Genomic DNA, 23,209 nt, shown 5'->3' with positions numbered 1-23,209 from the left:
TTGGTCTTTTTTCCATTCTACTTTATTTCATAAACACCTAGTTACAAGTTGCACAAATCAAAAAATAAAGGCAGAGAAGAGTGTAGGGAAGATTCTTTTGATGTGTGTGGGCAGGAGGAGGGAGTTAGGAACCAGTCTGCTCCTTCCACAGCCCTAGATAGGGCTACAGCCCCTCAGTGGGGGCTCTGAGGAAGAGGTGGGCAAAGATCCAGGGTAGCTGAGGGATGGAGGAGGCCCCTAAACCCAGAGCTCACCCCAAAATGCACTGACCCTTCAATGCATGGCAGGAGTAGAATGGGAAAGGTGAGGGGGTTTGAAGATGGAGCAGCAGAATGAAAAATCAAGTTAGTAGATGCAGAGGCGAAGTCATCATGGTAAACCAGGAGATTAAAGAAGGAAAAGGTAGGGAAAGGGTGCCGTGAAAGGTTCTCCCTGAGACCCCCAGGGAGAGGTGGGGGCCGGCTTGCCTGTTAATTTAATATTAAATTGGGGATGGGAATCAGAGAGGAAAAAGTTATTCAGGGGATGATTTCTCAGCCTCTCAGCCTGTACCTGGAGGGGGAAAGAGAGAGGAGCACAAGTCAAAAGGAAGAAAAAACTTACGTTAAGAGCCAGGAGTTGGGGTTTAATCCCCTATGTCAGTGAGAACATTGTTCTCTTGCCACGTCCACTCGCACTATCAAAAGCAGCTCCTGCTGGAGCCTGAACTGCCTCGCGGCCGAGGACCATCCGCAGGTGCACCCCGCCCTCCTTACTCCTGTTACTTACAAGAGAGGCTGAGGGCCCGGGGCCCTCACCAGTCATAGCGGCGGGACTGTCGGGAAGGGGAGTCCTCAGGTCCCTGGATGGCCAGGCGGGGAGGCCCCTCCGCCCTTCGTCCCCCCGCCCCTGCGGACTCAAGCCGCCGAAACTCCAGGGGGCGCTGCTGCCGGAATCGGGACGTCTCCCGCCGCCACTCGTCATCAAACGCTGCGGCCTCACCTGGAGAGGACAGAGCGGACATGAGGCCTGTGTGCAGCCTGGCTCCTGGAGGCCGATGTGCGAGAGAGCCACAGCTTCTCCGGCCAAAGCGGCGAAGGCTGAGTGTGCGCAGGGATGGGTGGGGTGGCAATTCTCTTAGCTCTTTTGGTTTCTACACGGTCCCAGGAAGCCACCGGTGGGCCTAAGGTGGCCTCCTGGAGGAAGAAATCAGAATGGGATTCTTCTTCAGTTCAGGTTCACAGTCCTATGTGCACACTAGGTACTTAATAACTGCGGATTTGAAAAAGATAAAGAGGGGAGAAAGAAACAGATCAAGGTGGAGAAGGGCGTAACGCTATCAATACGGAACTTCAGGGACAAAGTAGTCCCCTCACAAAGACACCGCCAGCACCTGACTCAGCCCCTGAGCGGAGGAGGCTCCAAGTGCGGTAAGAATGAGACTGACAGTTGGGTGCAGTGGCTCACGCCTGTAATCCCAGCACTTTGGGAGGCCGAGGGAGGGGGGGTGGATCACAAGGTCAGGAGTTCGAGACCAGCCTGGCCAACATGGCGAAACCCCGTCTCTACTAAAAATACAGAAATTAGCTAGGCGTGGTGGCACATGCCTGTAGTTCCAGCTACTCGGGAGGCTGAGGCAGGAGAATTGCTTAAACCCGGGAGGCAGAGGTTGCAGTGAGCTGAGATCGTGCCACTGCACTCCAGCCTGGGCACCTGGGCAACAAGAGCGAGACTCCATCTCAAAAAAAAAAAAAAAAAAAAAAGGAATATGGGGCTGACCCAGAGCTTTGCCCCAGAAGTGTCTATGTGTTAGGGATGTCTCCCAGCCCACAGGAACTGGGTTAGGGGCTGCCAGCCAGGAAGTGGGAGGGAAGGCTCACTCTCATCCAGGTTGATATAGTCCTGCCGCTCCTCCTGGTCCCCCGTGCGATGGTTTCGGGAGCGCTGGAGGATGTGCGCCCTGTCCCGGATGTGATGCCCGATGGACATCTGCTCCAGTCCACTGTCTGAATCCCGAACAGTCCTCCGTGTCTCCCGGATCTGGGAGGAGACAGAACATGGCACACTCAGCCACCCCTTCCAAAGCCCTGCCTATACCATCTCAGGATAAACACACCACACACAACCCAATCCGGAAAAAAGCAGCCAGGGTTTCTGGCGGTGCCGCTCAATCCCACCTTCTCTGGGACAGGAGGGCTCCCCCCACTCACCCCGCCTGGTGCCGAGCGCATCTCTGATGTCTCTTGGTAGACCTTGGGGGCACCATCACCCGTATTGGAGTAGGAGATGACAGTGGAAGATGAGAAGGTCTGGCAATTGCCTCCAGCTGTCATGTGTTCCTGAGGACAGGGTAGGTAGGGGAGGGCTGAATGGGGAGGCATCGCCCCTGGTGAAGGGATTTCACCCTTCAGCTGCCTGTTCTAGCCTGTATCTTTCTCACAAAATGCAAGAACTGAAAAAAACATCAGGCCTCATCATTACCCTCCCAAATGCCTCTGAGTCCAACCACGAGCAAGAAGGACCTGAAGAGACAGAGCCTTAATTGTATGATACATAAGAGTGCTGCTGCTGGCTGTTTCAGGCAGGCATGACAGCAGATACAGGGTCCCAAGGCTCTCTGGTTCAATTACTTTATCCAGTACTTTACCCTTCACTAGAATACTGTCTCCCTCTTGCCTTAGAGGATGCAAGGTGTTGTCAGCCATCACTGAGAGCAAGGCCGGGGAAGGGTATGGGGCAAGTCTCACCATGTTTCCAATCATGTCATTCATCATCCCAAACATGTCCATGAAACCACCCGACTGGAGGAAAGAGATGGAAAACAGAGTCAGGAAAGCAAAGTCAGTGTTCAGAGTTGATCCTGTTTAGGAACCCACAACCCACATGGCTGCACATTTCCTTTCTCTTCTTCCTTCACATCTAGCAAGTACTCTTTCTCATTCTCTGTTAACATAACCACAATACTCATATTTCTCCTCCTGTCAACTGCTGACCCCTTCCTCAGTCTCTGTGATGGCTCTGATCCAATTTTCCTTCTCCTGCTTGCTATATTCCCCCCATCTTTAGGAAGCAAGCCAAAGTTAATGGATTGTAAACTCTAAAGAGGTAAGGTATGAAATTGTTAAAACCTACCAAAAAATCATCTCTAGTTGGCCCTTTAACTGCACCTCCGTCCTCAAAAGAACAAATTTTGCTAGACAATTACATCTTCCTAATGCTTATGAACTTCTAGGAGTACAACAGTTAATAACATCTTTTCTTTTTTTTTTTTTTTTTTGGGATGGAGTCTGGCTCTGTTGCCCAGGCTGGAGTGCAGTGGCGCAGTCTAGGCTCACTGTAACCTCCACCTCCCGGATTCAAGAGTAGCTGGGACTACAGGTGGGTGTCACCATGCCTGGCTTTTTTGGCATTTTTAGTAGAGATGGGGTTTCACCATGTTGGCCAGTCTGGTCTCAAACTTCTGACCGCAAGTGATCACCCATCTCGGCCTCCCAACGAGAGTTAATAACACCTTTAATCCACAGGGCGCTCCTAGTACCCAACAGGCTCGGAGCTTTGTGAATGCCGTAAAAAGAGAAGATTCTGGGGTTACTCATGAAACTATTCCTAAGAGACACATTTGGGAATAATATCTAAGGGTAGAGAGTGTGTCTGAGATGGAAGGAGACAGGGAGATAAAGACTCACCATTCCCAGCATCCCAAAGGGGGAGACAGCTCCAGCCTACAGGAACACATGAGAAACAGAAATTAGAGACCACATCCTCTCTCTTTACAATCCCAAACCAGGCCCATGGCCTCATTTTTTTTTTTCCATCCTCTCAAAAGGGAGTCACAAAGCCCTTTTTCCTGACCCCTTCCCCAGCTCCTAGAGCACTTCACTTACTCAGTTGGCTGTAGTGCAAGAAAACCAAAGTGCTTTCCTAACCAAGCTCCAACCTTTCTTTGGGTCTCAGGTGTGTCTCAGCACCATTACCTGCTGCATCCTGCGGCTGGCAGGCCTGGTCCCTGGCATGTTGCCATCTGTGATGCTGAGGAAGGGGCTATATCCAAAGCCACCTGACAACATACGGCTCATGTGCTGACGGTGAATAGCAAAGGGATCCCTGTGGAGTGAGCACATAGTATGGATGGCAGAAGCGCCAAACTGTCAATCCCTCCACCACCCTGCAAAAAAATACGCACAGAGCAACAGTGGCACCGATGCCTACTTCCTGCTAGGTAGGAGCTAGGTATCCAGCCAGTTCCAACCATTCCCAGCAATGGGAATCCCGATGTCTGCCTGAACTGCTCAGAGACCTGGAGTGGGAGAGCTTGAGGGGGAGGGAATACTCACATCAGGAACATGGGATCCTCAGGCTCCACATCCCTCATGAAGCGGAACATCCTGATCTCAGCTCCAGGGGGCTCCACACTGGAAAGATATGGAAGCTCAGATACTTGGAGGTGGCCAGGGTTTTGCACACCCACTCAGTGTAGGGACTCTCAGAGCACTGTCCTTTCCAAATCCTGTAACTGACCCCCTAAACTCCAGGGAGACCCTACTGCAGGTGTTCCACACAACCCTCTAGGGAGGGAAGGGCTCTTCAAACCTCTTTCTCAATTAGGGCCATGGAAAATTTTTCCAACCCTCTCGGTTTTTCCCTCCCCCACTCAGAGCCATCCTCTTCCCAAAGCTCTGGCCGGTAGCATACTCTCCCCTCCTCCCCCCGACGACACCGTTCTAGATGAGAATCCCAAGTGCAGGTCCTCCGCCCCATTAATGACCCCAGCTACCCCGCCCCCTCCTTACACTCAGGCCTCCCCCAGGCGGGCCTCACTAAGCCCCCCGCGCCTGTCTGCGACTCCTCCAGCTCCCGCCTCCCCGCCGGGCCAGCAGGAGAGGTAGGCCTGAGCCTCTCCTCTCCCCACCCCGCATCGCGGGCTCCCAGACCCTGCAGCCCCGTGGGCCCGCTCCCGTCCGGGGCTGCCAGCTCTGCCCGAGCCTCACCAGTGCCCGATTCGGGCTCAGCGGCCCATCCGGCCGGTTTCGCTTCCCGGTGCGCTGCAGGGTCAGGGTCGCGGCCCGGAACTCGGGGATTGGTCCGGGCTCGAGCTCCTCGGCCTTCCACGCCGCCTCCTCCCACAGCTGCCACCTCCGTACCCCCGCCTCGGCCCACGGAGCCCGAACCTCGGCCAGGCCCGGGCGGAAGTGACGTCACGACAGAACCGCCCACCTGGGGCCGGGCCGTGGGAGCCCCGCCCCCTGGCGTGGGTGGTGAGATGGCTGGGGCCGAGTCCCAGGGGTGGCGGGGCCATGGGCCAAGCTCAGGGGAGCTGATCCTGAGGCCGAGAGGGGTCCCCTGGGCACAAAGAAGGGGAGCTCATTAGTAACCTCGATTTGGGTTCTGTGGACTGGAAGAGGCTCCCATAAGGCAGGGGAGGAGAAGGAGAAGAGGAATCCATTCTTCGGGAGGGACCGGGTTGGAGGTTGAACCTGGGGGCGCAGTGCAGCACGTTCTCTCTCCCTCCTCAAGGGGAAACTGGAGGACGAGGGGCACATGCCCCTCGGGGAGAGGCGGGCTCTCTGTGGGCGACGAGGCGGGGCGGATCCCTGGGGGGAGCTTTAAGCCGACTCTACTGGAGAAGCAGTCTACCCTAGAGGGAGGATGGGCAGTTTTCCTGCGGGGGAGGCGCTTGGGCCTGTCCCCGCTTGAGGAGGAGCGTTCCTGGCAGGGCGGAGTCCCCGGAGTGACGCAGAGGGGGAGGTGAAACTCTCCAGCCCAGATCTAGTTCGGGCTTCAGAAAGTCGGATGGGGCAGAGAATCTATGTTGGGGGATTGGCCGCCAGATGGCGCTCCTCGGCCAGGCTGGAACCCGAGGCCCTTGAGAGCTCTCGCTGGAGAGGGACCTGGACCCTCCCCCATTACCCATCTGTGAAGGGTTGGACTGGGGAAAGGCTACAGTTCTGAAATCTATTAGTTTAATGCCACTCTCCCCTTCCTTTTACTCTAATTCTTGCGTCCTCAAGAGCTCCCAGTCCTGCACTGACCTTTCTTGTTGCTTTCTTAGGTCAAAGGTCTAAAGTTTGGGGGAAGAAAGGAGTGGAGAGCTCAATTAACCTGGATCACCCAGAGGAGGAGCTAAAACGGGGCCCAGGAGACCTGCCTCCAAGGCCAGAGACTGATACTTTGACATACTAAATGTCTTGCATAAAATCTGGCTCTGCTGGAGAGATGGGCCCTCCCCTTTGGGGTCAGGGCATTTGGACTGTCTAGGATGGACTTTAACCAGACTCATCCAAACTCCAGCTTTCCCTGGTTCTTTACTCTGGCTTTTAGCCATATTAGTGCTGTGTGGAGTCTGACCCAATGAGAAAGACTTGTTCCCAATAATTCCCTGGGGGAGAAAGAGGGGGTCCCTGGTGACTCAGGAAAAGGTGCTAGGAACAGGGCTTCTACGTTTCTTTGGACTTGATCATTATTAAAGAGGAAAAAACAATAGAGACAGGGAGCAGAGACAGATAATTAAGATATAAGCTGGCAGACTGGCAAGTCAAAGGAAAACAGACAGAATACAAGTAAATTTGTTTTTCATTGCTATTTCTGGGGGAAGAGACTTAGTAAGATCTTCTATCTTCCAGATCTCTGCACTTCCCACCATGCAACTTCCCCTTATCCTCTTGCCCCAAATGAAAGCAGTTTGACATGTGATCAAGAGTTGTCCCAGTAAAGGTTCTGTGGCTGAAACTTAACTAAAGAGATCCTATCCATTTTTTTTTTCTTTTGTCCTCTCCTCCTTCTAAAGCAAGTTCTTTATTGTCCAGCCAATCAACAAATGTTTAAGGCCTGGCGCAGTGGCTCATGCCTGTAATCCCAACACTTTGGGAGGTTGAGGTGGGCAGATAACAAGGTCAGGAGTTCGAGACCAGCCTAACCAACAAAGTGAAATCCAGTCTCTACTAAAAATACAAAAATTAGCCAGGTGTGGTGGCACATGTCTGTAATCCCAGCTACTCAGGAGGCTGAGGCAGGAGAATTGCTTGAATCCAGGAGATGGAGGTTGCAGTGAGCCAGGATTGCGCCACTGCACTCCAGCCTAGGCGACAGAGTGAGACTCCGTCTCAAAACAACAGCTACAACAAAAACGAAAATTAGCCGGGCGTGGTAGCAAGCACCTGTAATCCCACAAGTAGGCTGAGGCAGGAGAATCATTTGAACCTGGGAAGTGGAGGTTGCAGTGAGCCGAGATCACGCCATTGCACTCCAGCCTGGGGGATAGAGCGAGACTCTGTTCCAAAAAAATAAAAAATAAAAATAAAAAACAAATGTCTAATGAGGCCTGGCACTGTCCTAGGTACATTGTATTAAGCATACATACAAAAGTATAAGACGCAGTCTCTGCCAATTGAAGGCATACAATCTTGTAGCCACCTTTTTCTTTTTTAGTTACCTGTTCTCCTTTTTTTTTTTTTTTTTTAAATTAAATTGTAGAGATGGGGAGTTTCATCATGTTGCCCAGGCTGGTCTCAAACTCCTGAGCTCAAGTGATTTGCCCAAACTTGGCCTCCCAAAGTGCTGGGATTACAGACATGAACCACTGTGCCCAGCCACCTGCTATCCTTTACCTACTGCCTTTAGGTGCCTAGAGTCCTTTCTCTTCTCCCTTCCAAAACTTAAGAATCTGCTGGCCAGGCGCGGTAGCTCACGCCTGTAATCCCAGCACTTTGGGAGGCCGAGGTGGATGGATTACTTGTGGTCAGGAGTTTGAGACTAGCCTGGCCAACCTGGCCAACATGGCGAAACCCTGTCTCTATTAAAAATACAAAAAAATTAGCCAGGCATGGTGGCACGTGCCTGTACTCCCAGCTACTTGGGAGGCTGAGGCACGAGAATCGCTTGAACCCAGCAGCAGAGGTTGCGATGAGCCGAGATCTTGCCACTGCACTCCAGCCTGGGGGACAAAGCAAGACTCTGTCTCAATAAAAAAAAAAAAAAGAAAGAAAATTGTTGGCCAGGCACAGTGACTCACACCTGTAATTCCAACACTTTGGGAAGCCAAGGCAGGAGGCTCGTTTGAGCCCTGGAGTTGGAGACCAGCCTGAGCAACATAATGAGACCTTGTCTCTTTAGTGAAAAAATTAGCCAGGTGTGGTGGTGTGTGCCTGTAGTCCCAGCTACTTGGGAGGCTGCGGTAGGAGGATTGCTTGAGCCACAATCACACCACTGCACTCCAGCCTGGGCGACAGAGCAAGGCTCTGTCTCTAAAAGAGAAAAAAAGAAAAAAAAAAAAACCTCTTGAACAGGTGAGGATGAAAGAGGAAATGCAAGAGCCCATTTTCAGAGTTCTTGGACACGTACCATATAGGCAGTTGTCTACTCCAGGAATTAAAGGGATGTAATTTTGCAGGTAACCAGCGTTTGTGTCTGTCTTCCTTCTTCCTTCTCCCGGTCTCTCCCTCTCCTTCATTTCCTTTCCTCTCCTCTCCTTCACTCTCTTCCTCTCTCCCTTCCTCCCTCCCTCTTCTCTTTTCCCTCTCTCCCTCCCTCTCTTTCTTTTTTTTTTTTTGAGACGGAGTCTTGCTCTGTCGCCCAGGCTGGAGTGCAGTGACACGATCTTGGCTCACTGCAAGCTCCACCTCCCAGGTTCACGCCATTCTCCTGCCTCAGCTTCCCGAGTAGCTGGGACTACAGGCGCCCGCATGCCCGGCTAATTTTTTTTATATTTTTAGTAGAGACGGGGTTTCACCGTGTTAGCCAGGATGGTCTTGATCTCCTGACCTCATGATCTGCCTGCCTCGGTCTCCCAAAGTGCTGGGATTACAGGTGTGAGCCACTGTGCCCGGCCCTTTCTTTCTTTTTCTTTCTTTCTCTCTCTCTCTTTCCTTCCTCCCTCTCCTCTCCTCTTTCTTTTTCTTTCTCTTTCTTTCTTTCTTTCTTTTCTTCTCCTTCCTTCCTCTTTTTTTTTTTTTTTCAGAGTTTTGCTCTTGTTGCCCAGGCTGCAGTGCGATGGCATGATCTCGGTGCACTGCAACCTCCACCTCCCAGGTTGGGTTCAAGTGATTCTCCTGCCTCAGCCTCCCGAGTAGCTGGAATTACAGGCATGCGCCTCCACACCCGGCTAATTTTGTATTTTTAGTAGAGACAGGGTTTCTCCATGTTGGTCAGGCTGGTCTAGAACTCCCGACTTCAGGTGATCTGCCCGCCTTGGCCTCCCAAAGTGTTGGGATTACAGGCATGAGCCACTGCATCTGGCCCGCCTGCCGTCCCTCCCTTCCTTTCTCTTTCTTTTCCTTCCTTCCTTCCTTCCTTCCTTCCTTCCTTCCTTCCTTCCTTCCTTCCTTCCTTTCCTCTTTCTTTTCTCTTTTCTTTCCTTTCTGTCCAGTGAACTGTGGTGAACAGTGTCCCATAGGTAAGATGTAGAAGGGAGAGCAGGCCCTGCCAGGGGCGAGGCTCAATCATAAGGCAGATAAGGATTGTTGGCAAGGAAGAGAAACAAAGTTCCTGCGTTCACTGTTCTATCTGATGGAGCCAAAGTCATGAAGTCCTTGAGAGGGTACAGCTGGGCCAGAAAAGGGGTCCTCTCTTCAGATGTGAGGTCATGCCTCTGGAGCAATCCCAGGGCTGTTAGAGATTAGAGTGGAGGGAGGGTGGAGGAGTGATGAAGGAATGAGGGGAGACTGAGTTTTTTGCCTGAGTGGCATGAGCGGGTGGGGCTGAGTGTGTGTGGATGTGATGTGCATTTGTGTTGGGGGAGGGAGATAATCTATAAAAAGGAGCGCTAAGGTGCCCCAGGTAGAGAGAGGGGGGGATGCCAACTCAGTGAGAGAGAAAAGTGACTTGAGAGCATTTTTTAGAAGTCGGCTTTCCAGCTTAAAAAATATATATAGCCAAATATGTACTGAATGCCTACTCTGTGTCAAGTACTGTTCATGGTTCTGGAGATACAGTAATGATAGAAAAATAAAGCAAGGTAGAATGGGGATGGAGGACAGGCAGGCAAGCTGGGAGGCAGGCAGTGGTTGCTTTTGATGTAGGTGACTGGGGAAGACCTCACTGATGAAGTGACATTTAAGCAGAGACACAAGGCGAGAGAAATAGCTGGGATGAGAGCATTCTGGGCAGAAGTAGCAAGAGCAGGCCAGGTGCAGTGGCTCACGCCTGTAATCCCAGCACTTTGGGAGGCTGAGGTGGGTTACTTGAGTCCAGGAGTTCGAGACCAGCCTGGCCAACATGGTGAAACCTTGTCTCTGCTAAAAAAATACAAAAATTAGGCCGGGCATGGTGGCTCACACCTGTAATCCCAGCACTTTGGGAGGCTGAGGCAGGCGGATCATGAGGTCAGGAGATTGAGACCATCCTGGCAAACACAGTGAAACCCTGTCTCTACTAAAAAATACAAAAAAAAATTTAAAAAATAAAAAATTAGCTGGGTGTGGTGGCATGCACCTGTAATCCCAGCTACTCAGGAGGCTGAGGCAGGCAAATCGCTTGAACCTGGGAGGCAGAGCTTGCAGTGAGCCGAGATCATGCCACTGCACTCCAGCCGGGGTGACAGAGCGAGACTCTCTCAAAAAATAAACAAAAAAGGGTAGCAAGTGCAAAGGCCCTGAAGCATGCAGGAAGGCAGAAGCATGCTTAGTGTGGTCAAGGAACAGCAAGAAGCCATGTGCCTAGACACGTGTGAAAGAAGGAAGAGCAGTGGTGAGAGACGAGGTCACAGAGGAAGAAGGAAGCCAGTTCATGTGGGACTTTCTAAGCCTTTGTAAAACCTACGAAAGGATCACTCTGGCTGTTGTATGGAGGACAGACTGTTGGGGGAGGGGCAACAACAGAAACAGAAAGCCCTATTAGCGTGCTGTAGCCATAATCCAGATGAGACCTGATGGTGGCTTAGAGCAGGTTAGAAGCAGTAGAGGCAATGAGAAGGGGTTGGTCGTATTCTGGATGTATTTTGAAGATAGAGCTAGCAGAATTTGCTGACGGATGGATGCAGTGTGAGAGAGAGGAGTCAAGAATGTTTCCAGGATTTCTGGCCTGGGCATTGCTTACACTGCCAAGTACTGTACTGAAAATGTACACATAGTGGTTTGAGAATATGTTAAAGCGGTGACTGGTTGGAAACTCCTGACTGTGTGGCTATCCAGGATAACTGACCTGGACACTCATCTCTTGAAGCTAGCCTAAGGTAGGAGGAGATGTGGACAACAGGAATGAGGGACTTCCATACCTAGTTTGAATATAAGATATTGGATATTAGACCGTCTTGGGTAGATATGCTAATGGTACTTGTTGGCATTAGCACTGGAGTTTCAAATTATTCTTTAATTATTGCAAGAAAACATCCTGGCTGGGCACGGTGGCTCACGCCTGTAATCCCAGCACTTTGGGAGGCCGAGGCAAGTGGATCACCTGAGGTCAGGAGTTCAAGACCAGCCTGGCCAACATGGAGAAACCCCATCTCTACTAAAAATACAAAATTAGCCGGTCATAGTGGCGCATGCCTGTAATCTCAGCACTTTGGGAGGCCGAGACAGGTGGATCACGATGTCAGGAGTTCGAGACCCGCCTGGCCAACATGGTGAAAGAGACCCGCCCTGTCTCTACTAAAGGCGGAGGTTGCAGTGAGCTGAGATGGCGCCATTGCACTCCAGCCTGGGCGACACGGCGAGACTCCGTCTCAAAAAAAAAAAAAAAAAAAAAATTGCTGAAGCAAAACTTTGAGGGAGTAGTGGTGTGAGGTAAGGCTACAGAGGTTAAAAGGAACCAGACCTTGAAGGGCCGTATTTGCTTCTAGAATTTGTCCTGTAGGGAAAATTACAATAGTCTGTTTATATTTTAGGTAGAAAGGCAGTTTGTGCATTTCAGGAAACATTTTTGAGCTTCTACAATATTTCAGGTATGGAAATAGGTGCTGAAGATGTAAAAAAAAAAAAAAATTCTTAAATCATGATTGAAAACCCTAAGGAGCTTAAGCTTAAAGTCAGTGAGTGAGCCTTTGAGCAGAGGCAGGGCGGGGATTAGACAGCAGAGGAGGCACTCAAGGAATGAGAGATCTTGGGAGGGAAAGAAAAGGTGGCGTCTAGGATGACCCCTGGGCGCGAATGTACGGGTGGAGGACAGTCCCATCAACTGAGAGAGGAAACCCAAGGGAATTTCAGTGGGAACAAGTTAGGTTTGAGGAGCTGTGTTGCATCCGGGGAGAAGTGAACAGAACAGAACTGGAATCATGACTCTGGAACTCTGGAGAGAAGCTAGTGCCAGAGAGTTGAAAGCGTGTTTGAGGTGTGTGTTGGCAGTGGGACTTAAACCCATTGCAGTACAACATGGAATAGTTTAGGGAGTCTGTGAAGAGAGAACAGGACCTCTGAGATTGAAGTCACCTGGGAGGGTTCAGTGGACACTGTCATCGTCTCCTCCTGGTCATGAAATCCTCCCTTCCTCAGTCTTCTGGGCAAAACAAGTCTTTAGCTGTTACTCCTGGTCCTATTTTCCCTTGCCTTTTTTTTTTTTTTCATTTTTACTGGTCCCCTGGATCAGCCACACAGTCTGTTTAATCTATGAAAATGTGAACACTCTGAACAAACACACACCTATGGTAAAGTATATGCCAACAGTGGCCCTGATGACCTGAAACACAGCAGCCAGAGTTGCTCCCTGACTTTCTACTTAAGGATTACTGGTGATGGAGGTTGAAAAGGTGGAAAAAGAGGCAGTTTAGGGCCAAGGTCTAAAGTGGTGCTGTCCCATATGGGAAAATAGCCACTAGCCACATGTGGCTATTTAAATTTAATTAATGGCCGGTAGCGGTGGCTCACGCCTGTAATCCCAGCACTTTGGGAGGCCGAGGTGGGCAGATCACGAGGTCAAGAGATTGAGACCATTCCTGGCCAATATGGTGAAACCCCATCTCTACTCAAAATACAAAAATTAGCCAGGCATGGTGGCGCGCACCTGTAGTCCCAGCTACTCGGAAGGTTGAGGCAGGAGAATTGCTTGAATCCGGGAGGTGGAGGTTGCAATGAGCCGAGATCGCGCCACTGCACTCCAGCCTGCCAATAGAGCGAGACTCCGTCTCAATAAATAAATAAATAAATAAATAAATAAATTTAATTAAAAGGCCGGGCGCGGTGGCTCATGCCTGTAATCCTAGCACTTTGGGAGGCCGAGGTGGGCTGATTGCCTGAGCTCAGGAGTTCGAGACCAGCCTGGGCAACATGGTGAAACCCCGTCTCTACTAAAATACAAAAGAAATTAGCAAGGTGTGGTGGCGTGTGGCTCTAGTCCCAGCTACCTGGGAGGCTGAGGCAGGAGAATTGCTTGAACTTGGGAGGCAGAGGTTGCAGTGAGCTGAGATCATGCCACTGCACTCCAGCACTCCAGCCTGGGTGATAGAGTGAGACTCTGTCTCTACCAAAAAAAAAAATTAATTAAAATTAAAAAAATTCAGTTCCTCAGTTGCACTAGCCACACTTTCAAGTGTTCAGTAACCACACATGACTAGTGGCTACTATATTGGAAAGTGCAGATAAAGAACATTTCTATCATCACAGAAAGTTTTGTTGGACAGAGCTGGAAAGCACCCATAAATGTTGCCTTCCTTCTGGACTTTGTTGAAGGCCCATGAAGACATGTTGAAGAGTGAATGTGGGGGAGAAATTGAAGGCAGGACAGAGAGAGTCAGGCAATAGCAAACTATTCTAGGTGTAAAATCAAAGGCGGGGCCGGGTGCGGTGGCTTACACCTGTAATCCCAGCACTTTGGGAGGCCGAGGTGGGCAGATCACAAGGTCAGGAGATCAAGACCATCCTGGCTAACATGGTGAAACCCCGTCTCTACTAAAAATACAAAAAATTAGCCGGGCATAGTGGCGGGCGCCTGTAGTCCCAGCTACTCGGGAGGCTGAGGCAGGAGAATGGCGTGAACCCAGGAGGCAGAGCTTGCAGTGAGCCAAGGTTGCGCCACTGCACTCCAGCCTGGGCGACAGAGCGAGACTCTGCCTCAAAAAAAAAAAAAAAAAACGGCAAAGGCAGTCCCGAAGGAAGGCAGGGGGAATAAAAAAAGCCAATCAAGATTCTGAAGAAGGGCCCATGTGGTGGTTCACGCCTATAATGGAGGCTGAGGCGGGTGGATCGCTTGAGCCCAGGGGTTGGAGACCAGTCTGAGCAACATGGTGAAACCCCATCTCTACGAAAAATAAAAAAAATTAACCAGGTGTGGTGGGGCGCCTCTAGTCCTAGCTACTGAGGCTGAGGTGGGAGGATCACTTGAGCCCCTGGAGGCAGAGGTTGCAGTGAGCTGAGATCATGCCACTGTGCTCCAGCCTGGGTGACAGAGTGAGACCCTGTCCCCCAAAAAAAAAAAAACCAGAATCTGAAGGAGAGGTACAAAGGTGAAACCCATTCTTTTTTTACTGGGGAGAAATTTCATGGAGAAAAGTAGGAAAGCCACAGAAACTTTGGTTGTGATGTTCAAAACATAAAAGAGACTTCCAACCAGGACATCAGTAGTTACTGGGAAGATCTCAAGTCAGACAGAGGGAAGCCAGTGTCCTGGCAGCATGTTGTGTTTTCCCAGCCTCCTTGAAGAAGGTTGAGAGAGCTGTGAGATTGAGTCCAAAATGGTGCCTCTGGGCTAGGAAATAGATGGTTTATTGAGCTTTCTTGTTTGCCCCTGGTGTGGTGCTAGATACTATGCCACGGGAGAGATTAGTATGGGTGGAAGACCAAGGAAGGCAATTTGGTGTTGAGAACAACATATGGGAAAAATGGATATGGGTCTGCAAAGTCAGGAGGAATCAGGGAGGCACTGCAGAAAAGGAGTACCCACGGAGATGGGACGTGTGATGGATGTGCCTTAGTGTTGCTTGGAAGATTATCCCTCCTTATTTTTAACACTCGTGGAGGTAACACACTCAATCATGATCCGGCCGGGTGCGATGACTCATGCCCATACTCCCAGCACTTTGGGAGGCCGAGGTGGGCAGATCACCTGAGGTCAGGAGTTCAACACCACCTTGGCCAACATAGTGAAACCCCATCTCTACTAAAAATACAAAATTATCCAGGTGTGGTGGCACATGCCTGTAATCCCAGCTGCTTGGGAGGCTGAGGCATGAGAATTGCTTGAACCCAGGAGGCAGAGGTTGTAGTGAGTGGAGATTGTGCCACTGCACTCCAGCCTGGGTGACAGAGCAAGACTCTGTCTCAAAACAACAATAATAAAAAAACATGATCGAAGTCAGGCTAATCTAGCTCTTCCTCTAGGACTCTATCTCCTCTCAACTCTCCACTAACTTTCGTTTTGAAAAGTTTTAGATTGAAAAAAAAAAAAAAGCAAAGGAAAATGGGGTAAATGGGGGATAGAAAATGAGGTCACTGGGAATGGAATGGGCATAAAGTAAAACGAGGAGTGGAGATAGCCCCCTGCAACTTTCAGGTCTCTGTCTTCCAAGGCCTTGAATGATAACTAAGCCTTCCTTACCCCTTAACCAATAGGAGAAATAGGCACACTGAAAAAATTCCAGGAAGCTGGAGAGGGGGAAGAATTCACCAAGAATGAGATGGAAATAACTAGAATTGAACACTTCCCACACATGGTAGGTATCAAGGTAAATTTCTAGGATGTCAGGCCAGAAGTCATAGTTTCCAGGGGGCTCAGATCTTCCTTGTTCTCACCGGTCACCTTTTTCCCGCTTTCAGAAAATGTGTAAGAAGCACATGTTTCCCCCATTCAACTAGTGGGAGAAATTCTCAATTGGACTGTAGAGTAAGGTAATTCCAGGAATAGGCAAGCCTCCACAAAGCCTCCGAAATAGTTCCATAGAGAAAAGCAAACACAGGCCATTTAACACCGTTGGCCCCAGAGGTTCTGAGGCTGACCCCTAGGACTGTCGGGTGGCTTTCAGATCCCACTCACTCCACATTCATCCCAAGTCTCACTTCCAGCTTCTTTCTCATGAAGCCAAGACTTCAGAAGACTGGTTTGTTGTCCAACCAGAGAGAGAAGGCTAAAGGATGCTTCATCCACGCAGGAAAGGAATTCGATCCAGGCCTCCAGCTTTCTAGATCTTTTCCCTGGGGTCCCTCGGACCCTAGTGTCCAAGCTCTTAGATTCTCAAGGCACTCCCTTGGGCTTTGGGGCAAGATTCCCATTCTCTGCCTCTCCATCTCTCTGGAATTTTCCACTGCAGCTGCCTCTGCTCCCAGACACCCCTCCCTGGGCAAAATTCCCGGCTCCCTCCGCCTCCCCTTCCCTAATCACACCTCATTCCCACCCCCAGCCCTGAGGCCCAGCCCACAGTCCGGCCCACAGCCCACGCTAACCCTGGTGGTCCCAGTTAGAGAAGTGGGAGGCCAGGTCCCTTATGGAAGGGTGAGAGGGAGTGTCCCAGCCTCTCTTTAGGGCGGGGAGAAGGGACACTGGAGGGGCTGGTCCGCTGTGGGGCTGAAGTTGGGGGAGTGGCCCTCCTCACATCCCCATATAAGGCAGGGCAAGCAGTTAGGCTTCTGGATTGGCTGATTCAAATGAGCATTCCACCTGGCAACAGGGTTTCTATTGGCTATCAGGAAAAATAGGAGGAAGGTGGATGGAGGTTGTTGGTGGCGGTGATTGGAGGGGGGAGGGGAGTGGAGGTGACCGGAGTGGGGGGCGGTTACCAGGGCAACAGGGTAAGAGCCCAGCAGGGTGTCCGAGACAGCAGGCGGGGCTGGGAGGTGGAGTGGAGGGAAGAGGAAAGGAAGGCGGGAGGGAGAGGAAAGAGCCTGATGGGGAGGGAGCGAGACTGGGAGACTGGGTTGGTGGGGTGGGGGGGGAGTAGCAAAGGATCGAGGAGAGGGAGATAAATGAAGCAAGAGGAGTACAGAGATGGAGACGGTGAGAGACGGCTGAAGACACCAGCCAGTGAATCAGAGAAACAGATTGAGAGAGGGACATGGAAAGATCTCAGAAAAGATGGACAGAGTCCGGCAAGGAAAAATCCTGGGTGGGGCCCCAAGATTTTTGAGGAGACTGAGACTGAAATATTGATAGAAAAGTCAGAAAGAGAAACTGGGAGGCGTGTACATCAAGGGACCAAAAGATGGTGTATTTAAGCACTCAAACACAAAATAATGACAATGATCATCAACGTGGTTTTTATTAATAAAATGAAAATAATAAGATGAAGAATAATGATAATGACAGACAAATATGGGAGTGCACGCACACCGAAGGTCTTTTTCCAAACCCCAGCCTTCCACCCCGTCCACCTTCCTGACCTTTAATACACAACCCAGCCCCTGTTCCCTTCTGAAATCCCAAGCTTTTCAAAATGACTCAAAGATACCGAGATTGAGGGTGAGGAGCTGAGGATGTCTGGAATAGGGTGGGGCTGGAACCCCAGACCTGGACCTGTATTATATTTGCAAAGGAGGCAAATATAACCCAGAAAGTCTAGGGAAGATGGCAGCAGAGGAATGAGAAAAGCTAAAGGATGGAAAATGTAAAAAATGAGGACAGAAAGAGGAGTTGAGGAAAGCCAGCCAAGAATAGAGGGCCAGGTGCCTGACTCAGATAAGACAAGAGCAGGGTTGTCTGGGAAAGATAGGGAGAGACCAGAGGTGGAAGGGCAGAAGAGGGTCAGTGAGGAGTGGAGAAGAGGTGAGAGAAGAATGGGAGCGATTCGAGTTATAATTGGTTGTAAGGGAGGGGTCTGGGTACAGATGACTGAGGACAGATGAAGAGAAATAGAAGGACCAGGCGAATAAAAGTGAGGTGAGACGGGCGAATAAGAGAGGTAGAAGATGGAGGAGAGCTGGAAGAGAGCAAAGGAGACCAGGGGGCCTGACTCCCCCCGGCTCACAGCACGGGGCCAGGAAGGGAGGCACCCGGCAAGGGTCACAAGTGTCAATCTGGCGGGAGAGAAGGCTGGGCCGCCCTGTCTGCCCTCCCATCCCTCCTCAAGGCCATCCAGAGAATGTGGATGGAGGATGAGAGGGGGAAATCCGGCGTGGTGTGGAAGGAGCGCCCGAACCCTCTTCCTCTTCTTTAAGCTTTTGGTTTCTCAAATACCTGCCCTATCTTCCCATCTGCTCCCCTCACCCCACCTCTTGGCAAAATCCCAGGGCTTTTTTTTGGGGTCAGTAGGATTCTGGCCACCTCTCCAGTCCGCCCCCAAAAGCCAGACTCCACATTCGCAGGCAGTAGGTTGGGATTTGGAAAGGTGCCTCCCCGCAGGAACCCCACCCCTTCCCACCTCCTCGCCCCACTCTTTCTCCGCGGCCGTCAGTCTCTCCATTTCCCCCTCCTGGTCTCGTCCTCCCTCCCGACTCTCTAGCTCTCCCTCCCCTCGCTTTCATCCTCCTATCCCCACCTCTCCAACCTCCTCTTTCATCCTCCTCCCCTCTCCTCTCCTCCCCGCTCCCGCCTGCCCCACCCCTGGGAAGCCCCTCCCGTCGGGCAGCGCCGCCTTATAAGCGGGTTCCCTTCCCGGGGGCGGCAGCGGCTGGTCGGCGGCAGCTCTGCTGGTGCGGGGGCGGCGAGCCCGGGACCGAGCTACCGCGGCCGAGCGCGCCGGCCACCGCCTGCACCGCCCTTCCGCCCGCCCTCCGGACGGCCGCAGCCCTGCGGGTCTCCGCTCCAGACCCACCCCCGCCCCACCCCGCGCGCCTCTGCCGCCTCTTCCAGAGACCCAGCTTGCCGAGCGGCCGCCGCTGCCGCTGTCGCCGCCGCCGCCGCCACCGCGCCAGGTTCCGGCCGCGGCCACCCTCCGCCGTCCAGGGCCCCTCCGTCTCGGCCCCGGGACCCCGGCTCCCCGCCAGCCCCGGCCCCGGCCCCGGCACCATGTCGGAGAAAAGCGTGGAGGCAGCGGCCGAGTTGAGCGCCAAGGTACGGGCGGGGGCGGCGGCGGCCCGGACCTCGCGCAGCCCTGGGGCCCGGCGCGGTCCTCCGCCCCAGGCCGCCCCCGACGGCCCCGCGCGGCCCTCGCGCCCGGGTCCTGGCGGACCCCACTGCGCCCTCCCACCGCTCCCTGGCCCGGAGCTCCTTTCCCGGCTCCGCGCGGCTAGCGCCAGCGCCCTCTAGCTGCCCTGCGCAAACCACGGCGCCCGGCCTCGCCGCTCCGGTCGCGCCGGCCCCCGCAGCCTTCCCCACCCCTCTTCGGCCCCACCTCGCTGACCGGATCCCGTACGGCTTCCCGTCCGAACGCCCCGAGTCTCACTTTGCCGCGCCCCCTCCCTGCGCCCCGCTGCCCCGTCTTTCCTTGCAACCTGACCTCACCTTTCCTCGCTAAGCGGTTTGAGATCCTCAAGTGTAAACAGGACTCTCCCTGGAGGCTGCTTCTCCCGGCCCCTCCCCGCGGCCCGACCGTCGCTCGCTTCTTTCCCCGGACGGCGGCCGCCTCTGTTTTCTCGTTCCCTCCCCTCAGCTGGCTTTCAGCTTTCTTTTCTCTTCATCGTCCCCTTCCCACGTACACACTGAAAGAATCTCGAATTCCTAAAAATTAGAAGCGGGGCAGGACTAGCCTTCCAAAAAGCCGAGGCTGGGCATTGCATGGCATTGCGTCGAGCTGTCCTCGCCCTCATCAACTCCCTTCCCCGGCCCCATCCGTTCGCCCTTGCCTCTCTTCCAGCCTTCCTCTAATTTCCCCAGGGAACCTGCGGAGTGTCGCTCTGGGAAATTAACGCGGCCGGGGTTTGGGGGCTGGGAGCCCTATCTTGTGTGTGTATGTGTATGGCGAGGGGGGGCGCGGTGGTTGCTGAGGGGCCGTCACACAGGTCTCCCGGAGGCCCGCGAAGTGAAACGGGGGGAGCCAATGGGATTAACGGCGGTGGGAGAGGGGCTGTGTGCGATCTGCCAAGGTGCGCCCATGTGGCCTTCCGGCGGGCTGTGCGGTGGCATGTGACTTCACTGAGTAGGTGTCTTTGTATGTCTGAAATCCAGCGAGTGTGTGGGACTGCCCGTGTCAGTTACATGTGTGCATGTGGAGACGTAGATGTTCTGGAGCCATGTTGTCGCTTTGTGAGTGCTGAGTGGCTCCGCTGTGCTCCCGTGCTGTCTCAAGAGTGTGTACCAGAATGGCCCAACGCTGGGCCATGTGTCTCCCATCGCGTGGGTTCTCCTCTCTAACTGTGTCTGTGCATCGCTGTCGGCCGGTGTCGGTGTGTGTGCCTGTGTTGAGTAAATGAGGCCAGAGGGCCGCTTAGCAGAAGACCTAGGGCCCAGGTCACATATTCTCCTGGAAAAGGGATCATGGAAGGACAGTGACCAGAAGGACAGAACAGGGGAGGAGAGGGCCCGGCCCCTTGAACTTTGGTCTCTGGTATTCTCCCTCCCTCCCTCCATCAGCCCAGATGGGAAAGTCAGGCCAGGGCCATACAGACTTTTGGTGCTGGGGCCCCCAGAGAGAAGCTGACCAGCTCCTTGCTCTCCTGGCCCAGGACGTAGGGACGAGCCCACTAGCTAGTGGAAATGCCATACTGACCTTGTGGCACAGAAATGAAGACCGCACGGTGGGGTGGAAGGGCACCCTCTCTGGAGTGAGAGTGAAGAGTTCTGAGCTACCCTTAAAGGGAGAAGGGAATTGAGTGCCCCCTAGGGCAGCCGTTCTGCACCAGGCTCCTCTCCTATCCCCTGTCCTGTTCCAGAAAGGACCCCCCTCCCAGGGTGATCTCACACAGGAGACTTCCATTCACATGGAATCAGATACACAGCGTGGCACACCAACACCAGATCAGATCACACAAGGACACCTACCGTGTTACACTGTGCCTGCCGAGGAGTGGGTGGGGAGAGCACTGGAATCTGAATTGGGAGGCTAGTGTAGTGTCCAGAAGGGACTCACATGTGCCATCTCGGCACAGGACGTCAACCTGTGCCTGCTAGGATCTTGGGGTGAAGGAGAGGGGCTGGCTGGTGGGAGGGTCTGCTAGACAGGTCCCTCCCTCTTCAACATTGCTATCCCACCCCAGTCACATACCTTGTTTGTTGCTCTCTCCTTGTCTCCCACGCCTGCTACTCTTCCCCTCCTTGTTTTCTCTTCTACTTCACCTACATTTCCACTGGAAATGGCTACTTCCACTCTTCCACTACACCCATGCATACACCATGGGAGACAGGGATAGAGGAAACTACTTGAACTGTTTTGGGGTGGGGAGGGCAGAAAGTGGGAGGGGTGCTGGGAATGTGCTAAGGTGTAGGTGTTTGGCCAAGTAGGGGCCTGAGGATTAGGGAGACACAGACGGAGAGAAACAAAGACCTTAGAAGCTGAAGGGGAAGCTGGGAGGGATGCCCAGGAGAGAGAGTCCTCAGGAAAAGGCCCCAGAGGTAGACAAAAGGCAGAGCTGGGCGGGCAGTGGGGGGGCAGGCAAGGGAGGCGGAGGGACACAGGAGGGGGTGGGGCACTGAGGCTGCAAGCAGATGGAGAGGATTTGCTTTGCTGAGCTGAACTCTTCAGCCAGTGAGGTTTGGGAGAACTTGATGGGGGTGGGGATCATTATCCTGGTTGCCCGCTCCTGCTGCTTCATCCCTTTCCCACCCCACCTTGGGTCTTGGGGAAGGAGGTGTTTGGTTTCAACCCCTTCATGGCCCTAATGTAAGGACCCTGGGGCCCCTATTCTGTCTCTAAGCTGTGGCCACCTTCTGCAGTTCACACTCCTCTAAGCTCACTACAGAGGGAGAACTGGGGCTGCAGGGACTTAGGGGCTGCAAGCCATTTGTGGTGAGAAAGGTGACCTCTTTCTCCCTTGCAGGACCTGAAGGAGAAGAAGGAGAAGGTGGAGGAGAAGGCAAGCCGGAAAGAGCGAAAGAAAGAAGTGGTGGAGGTGTGGAGGGGTTGGGGAGAGGACCACATCTGCCCTACCATCTTCCCTCCCAATCATCTCATCCTTCCTCCCCTTTCCTTCTGAGGGTGCTGGGTCCTGCGGTTCTCCTGAGCCCTCTCATCCTTGCTGCCCCACCCTGAGGCCCCTCCCAAGTGCTTTTATCACCCAGTCTCCAGTCCCATTGGTGGTGATGGTGGGCAAGGCATGCAGCCAGCCTGAGGCTACTCCCTCTCCTGGTCCCCACAGGAGGAGGAGAACGGGGCTGAGGAAGAAGAAGAAGAAACTGCCGAGGATGGAGAGGAGGAAGATGAAGGGGAAGAAGAAGGTGGGGAGGGGCAGGGGAGGCTGGGCTGGCAAAGTCCGGGCTCAAAGGAGCAGAGTCAGGGTGGGTTTGAAGACCTGAAGCAGGGCTGAGGGCGACCACAGGGGCTCTGCCGGAGCTTCCTGCCCTTCCCCAATGACCCATTTCTGGCTCCTCAGATGAGGAAGAAGAAGAAGAGGATGACGAAGGGCCCGCGCTGAAGAGAGCTGCCGAAGAGGAGGTTTGGGCTGGGTTGCTGGGCCTGAGGGGCTGTCAGGGATGCAGCCGGGCTGGGCGCCCTTTGGATTTGGACCCAGATCTCTGTGCGGCAGGGGTGGGGGCTGGAACAGGACCGGGACAGGGGGAGGTCCCCCCTCCCATTTTACAGCTCCCCCTTTCTCTCCCTCTCCACAGGATGAAGCGGATCCCAAACGGCAGAAGACAGAAAATGGGGCATCGGCATGAGCCCCTGCCAACAGGCTGGGGTTGGGAGGCCTCTCTGGGCCTGGAGGTGGGGGTGGGGGCAGACAAGTCCAGCCACTCTTCACCTGGCTCTCTGCTCTGGGTCCTGCACCAGAGCTGCCACCCTCTTCTTTCTCCCCAGCCTTCTCATTTCCGCCTCTCCAGACACTGCGCCCTCCACCCTCACTCTGCCATTGTTCCACCTCCTGACCTGCTCCATCTGAGCTCTCCAGCTGGCCCCCAATTGCTCCTCTCTCTCATTGCTCTCTTTCTCCCTCCCCTACCAGCCCCATCCTTCCTCTGGTAGCCCCTCCCACCTAACCTCTGCATCCCCCAGCCTCATGTCCTGCCCCATCCCTATCCTGCCTGACCCCTGGATCTCCCTCAGATCCCCTCTTCTCAGACAGCGCCAGGCCAGGGTGGGGCCGGGGTTGGGGCCGAGCCCCACAGCTGCCCCCCTCCCCTCCCTTTTTGTATAATTTAATAAAGAAATGGTCGCGCTTCTGTTTTTAACCTGTCTCCTGCTTTCCCAGGGGGTCCAGTCAGTGCGACAAAAGAGTAGAGAGGGAGGAGGGTGGCTGACCTCACATTCTGCCAGGACCCTTCCCTTTGATACAAAAGCAGCAGCACACTCCTACCACCCACGACTCAAGAAGACAAGATCAGCCCTCCAGGGGTGGCCCGGAGCCCA

General features: G+C 53.3%; 2 protein-coding genes across 5 annotated transcripts; one reads left to right on the top strand and one right to left on the bottom strand.

Moving 5' to 3' along the window:
* MLF2 (myeloid leukemia factor 2) lies at nt 1-19,674 on the bottom strand. 3 transcript variants are annotated; one of them, XM_012502422.2, is made up of 9 exons: nt 4,968-5,713; nt 4,314-4,391; nt 3,954-4,083; nt 3,666-3,701; nt 2,727-2,780; nt 2,190-2,318; nt 1,860-2,019; nt 769-981; nt 1-552 (listed from the first exon to the last, which is right to left on the bottom strand). In XM_012502422.2, the coding sequence occupies exons 2-8, from the start codon at nt 4,361-4,363 to the stop codon at nt 794-796; spliced, it is 747 nt and encodes a 248-aa protein (XP_012357876.1). In that variant the 5' UTR covers nt 4,364-4,391; nt 4,968-5,713; the 3' UTR covers nt 1-552; nt 769-793. The 3 variants fall into 3 exon arrangements, with proteins under 3 accessions (XP_012357876.1, XP_003273796.1, XP_030660810.1); XM_003273748.4 differs by lacking the exon at nt 4,968-5,713 and adding an exon at nt 19,213-19,674 and having other exon boundaries at nt 7-552; XM_030804950.1 differs by lacking the exons at nt 1-552; nt 769-981 and adding an exon at nt 988-1,175 and having other exon boundaries at nt 4,968-5,170.
* Nucleotides 18,179-23,028, top strand: PTMS (parathymosin). Of its 2 annotated transcripts, XM_030804951.1 has the most exons (5): nt 18,211-18,822; nt 21,684-21,755; nt 22,002-22,080; nt 22,236-22,297; nt 22,471-23,028. In XM_030804951.1, the coding sequence occupies exons 1-5, from the start codon at nt 18,778-18,780 to the stop codon at nt 22,519-22,521; spliced, it is 309 nt and encodes a 102-aa protein (XP_030660811.1). In that variant the 5' UTR covers nt 18,211-18,777; the 3' UTR covers nt 22,522-23,028. The 2 variants fall into 2 exon arrangements, with proteins under 2 accessions (XP_030660812.1, XP_030660811.1); XM_030804952.1 differs by lacking the exon at nt 22,471-23,028 and having other exon boundaries at nt 18,179-18,822; nt 21,925-22,080; nt 22,236-22,277.
* The last annotated feature ends 181 nt before the right edge of the window (nt 23,029-23,209 follow it).

The sequence above is a fragment of the Nomascus leucogenys genome, chromosome 23 (genome assembly GCF_006542625.1).
Source record: "Nomascus leucogenys isolate Asia chromosome 23, Asia_NLE_v1, whole genome shotgun sequence".
In the NCBI taxonomy this organism is placed as follows: Eukaryota; Metazoa; Chordata; class Mammalia; order Primates; family Hylobatidae; genus Nomascus; species Nomascus leucogenys.
Note: the sequence above shows the minus strand (reverse complement) of the source record. Positions and strands in the feature narration are given on the sequence as shown.

Excerpts from the sequence above, each read along its gene's own strand:
- MLF2 (XM_003273748.4), bottom strand. The coding sequence starts at position 4,363 with ATGTTCCGCTTCATGAGGGATGTGGAGCCTGAGGATCCCATGTTCCTG. Across the intron at positions 2,781-3,665 it reads CCTTTGGGATGCTGGGAATG|TCGGGTGGTTTCATGGACAT; the intron begins GTGAGTCTTTAT and ends TCTTTCCTCCAG. Across the intron at positions 982-1,859 it reads CTATATCAACCTGGATGAGA|GTGAGGCCGCAGCGTTTGAT; the intron begins GTGAGCCTTCCC and ends TGTCCTCTCCAG.
- PTMS (XM_030804952.1), top strand. The coding sequence starts at position 18,778 with ATGTCGGAGAAAAGCGTGGAGGCAGCGGCCGAGTTGAGCGCCAAG. Across the intron at positions 21,756-21,924 it reads GAAAGAAAGAAGTGGTGGAG|TCTCCAGTCCCATTGGTGGT; the intron begins GTGTGGAGGGGT and ends TTTATCACCCAG. Across the intron at positions 22,081-22,235 it reads AGATGAAGGGGAAGAAGAAG|ATGAGGAAGAAGAAGAAGAG; the intron begins GTGGGGAGGGGC and ends CTGGCTCCTCAG.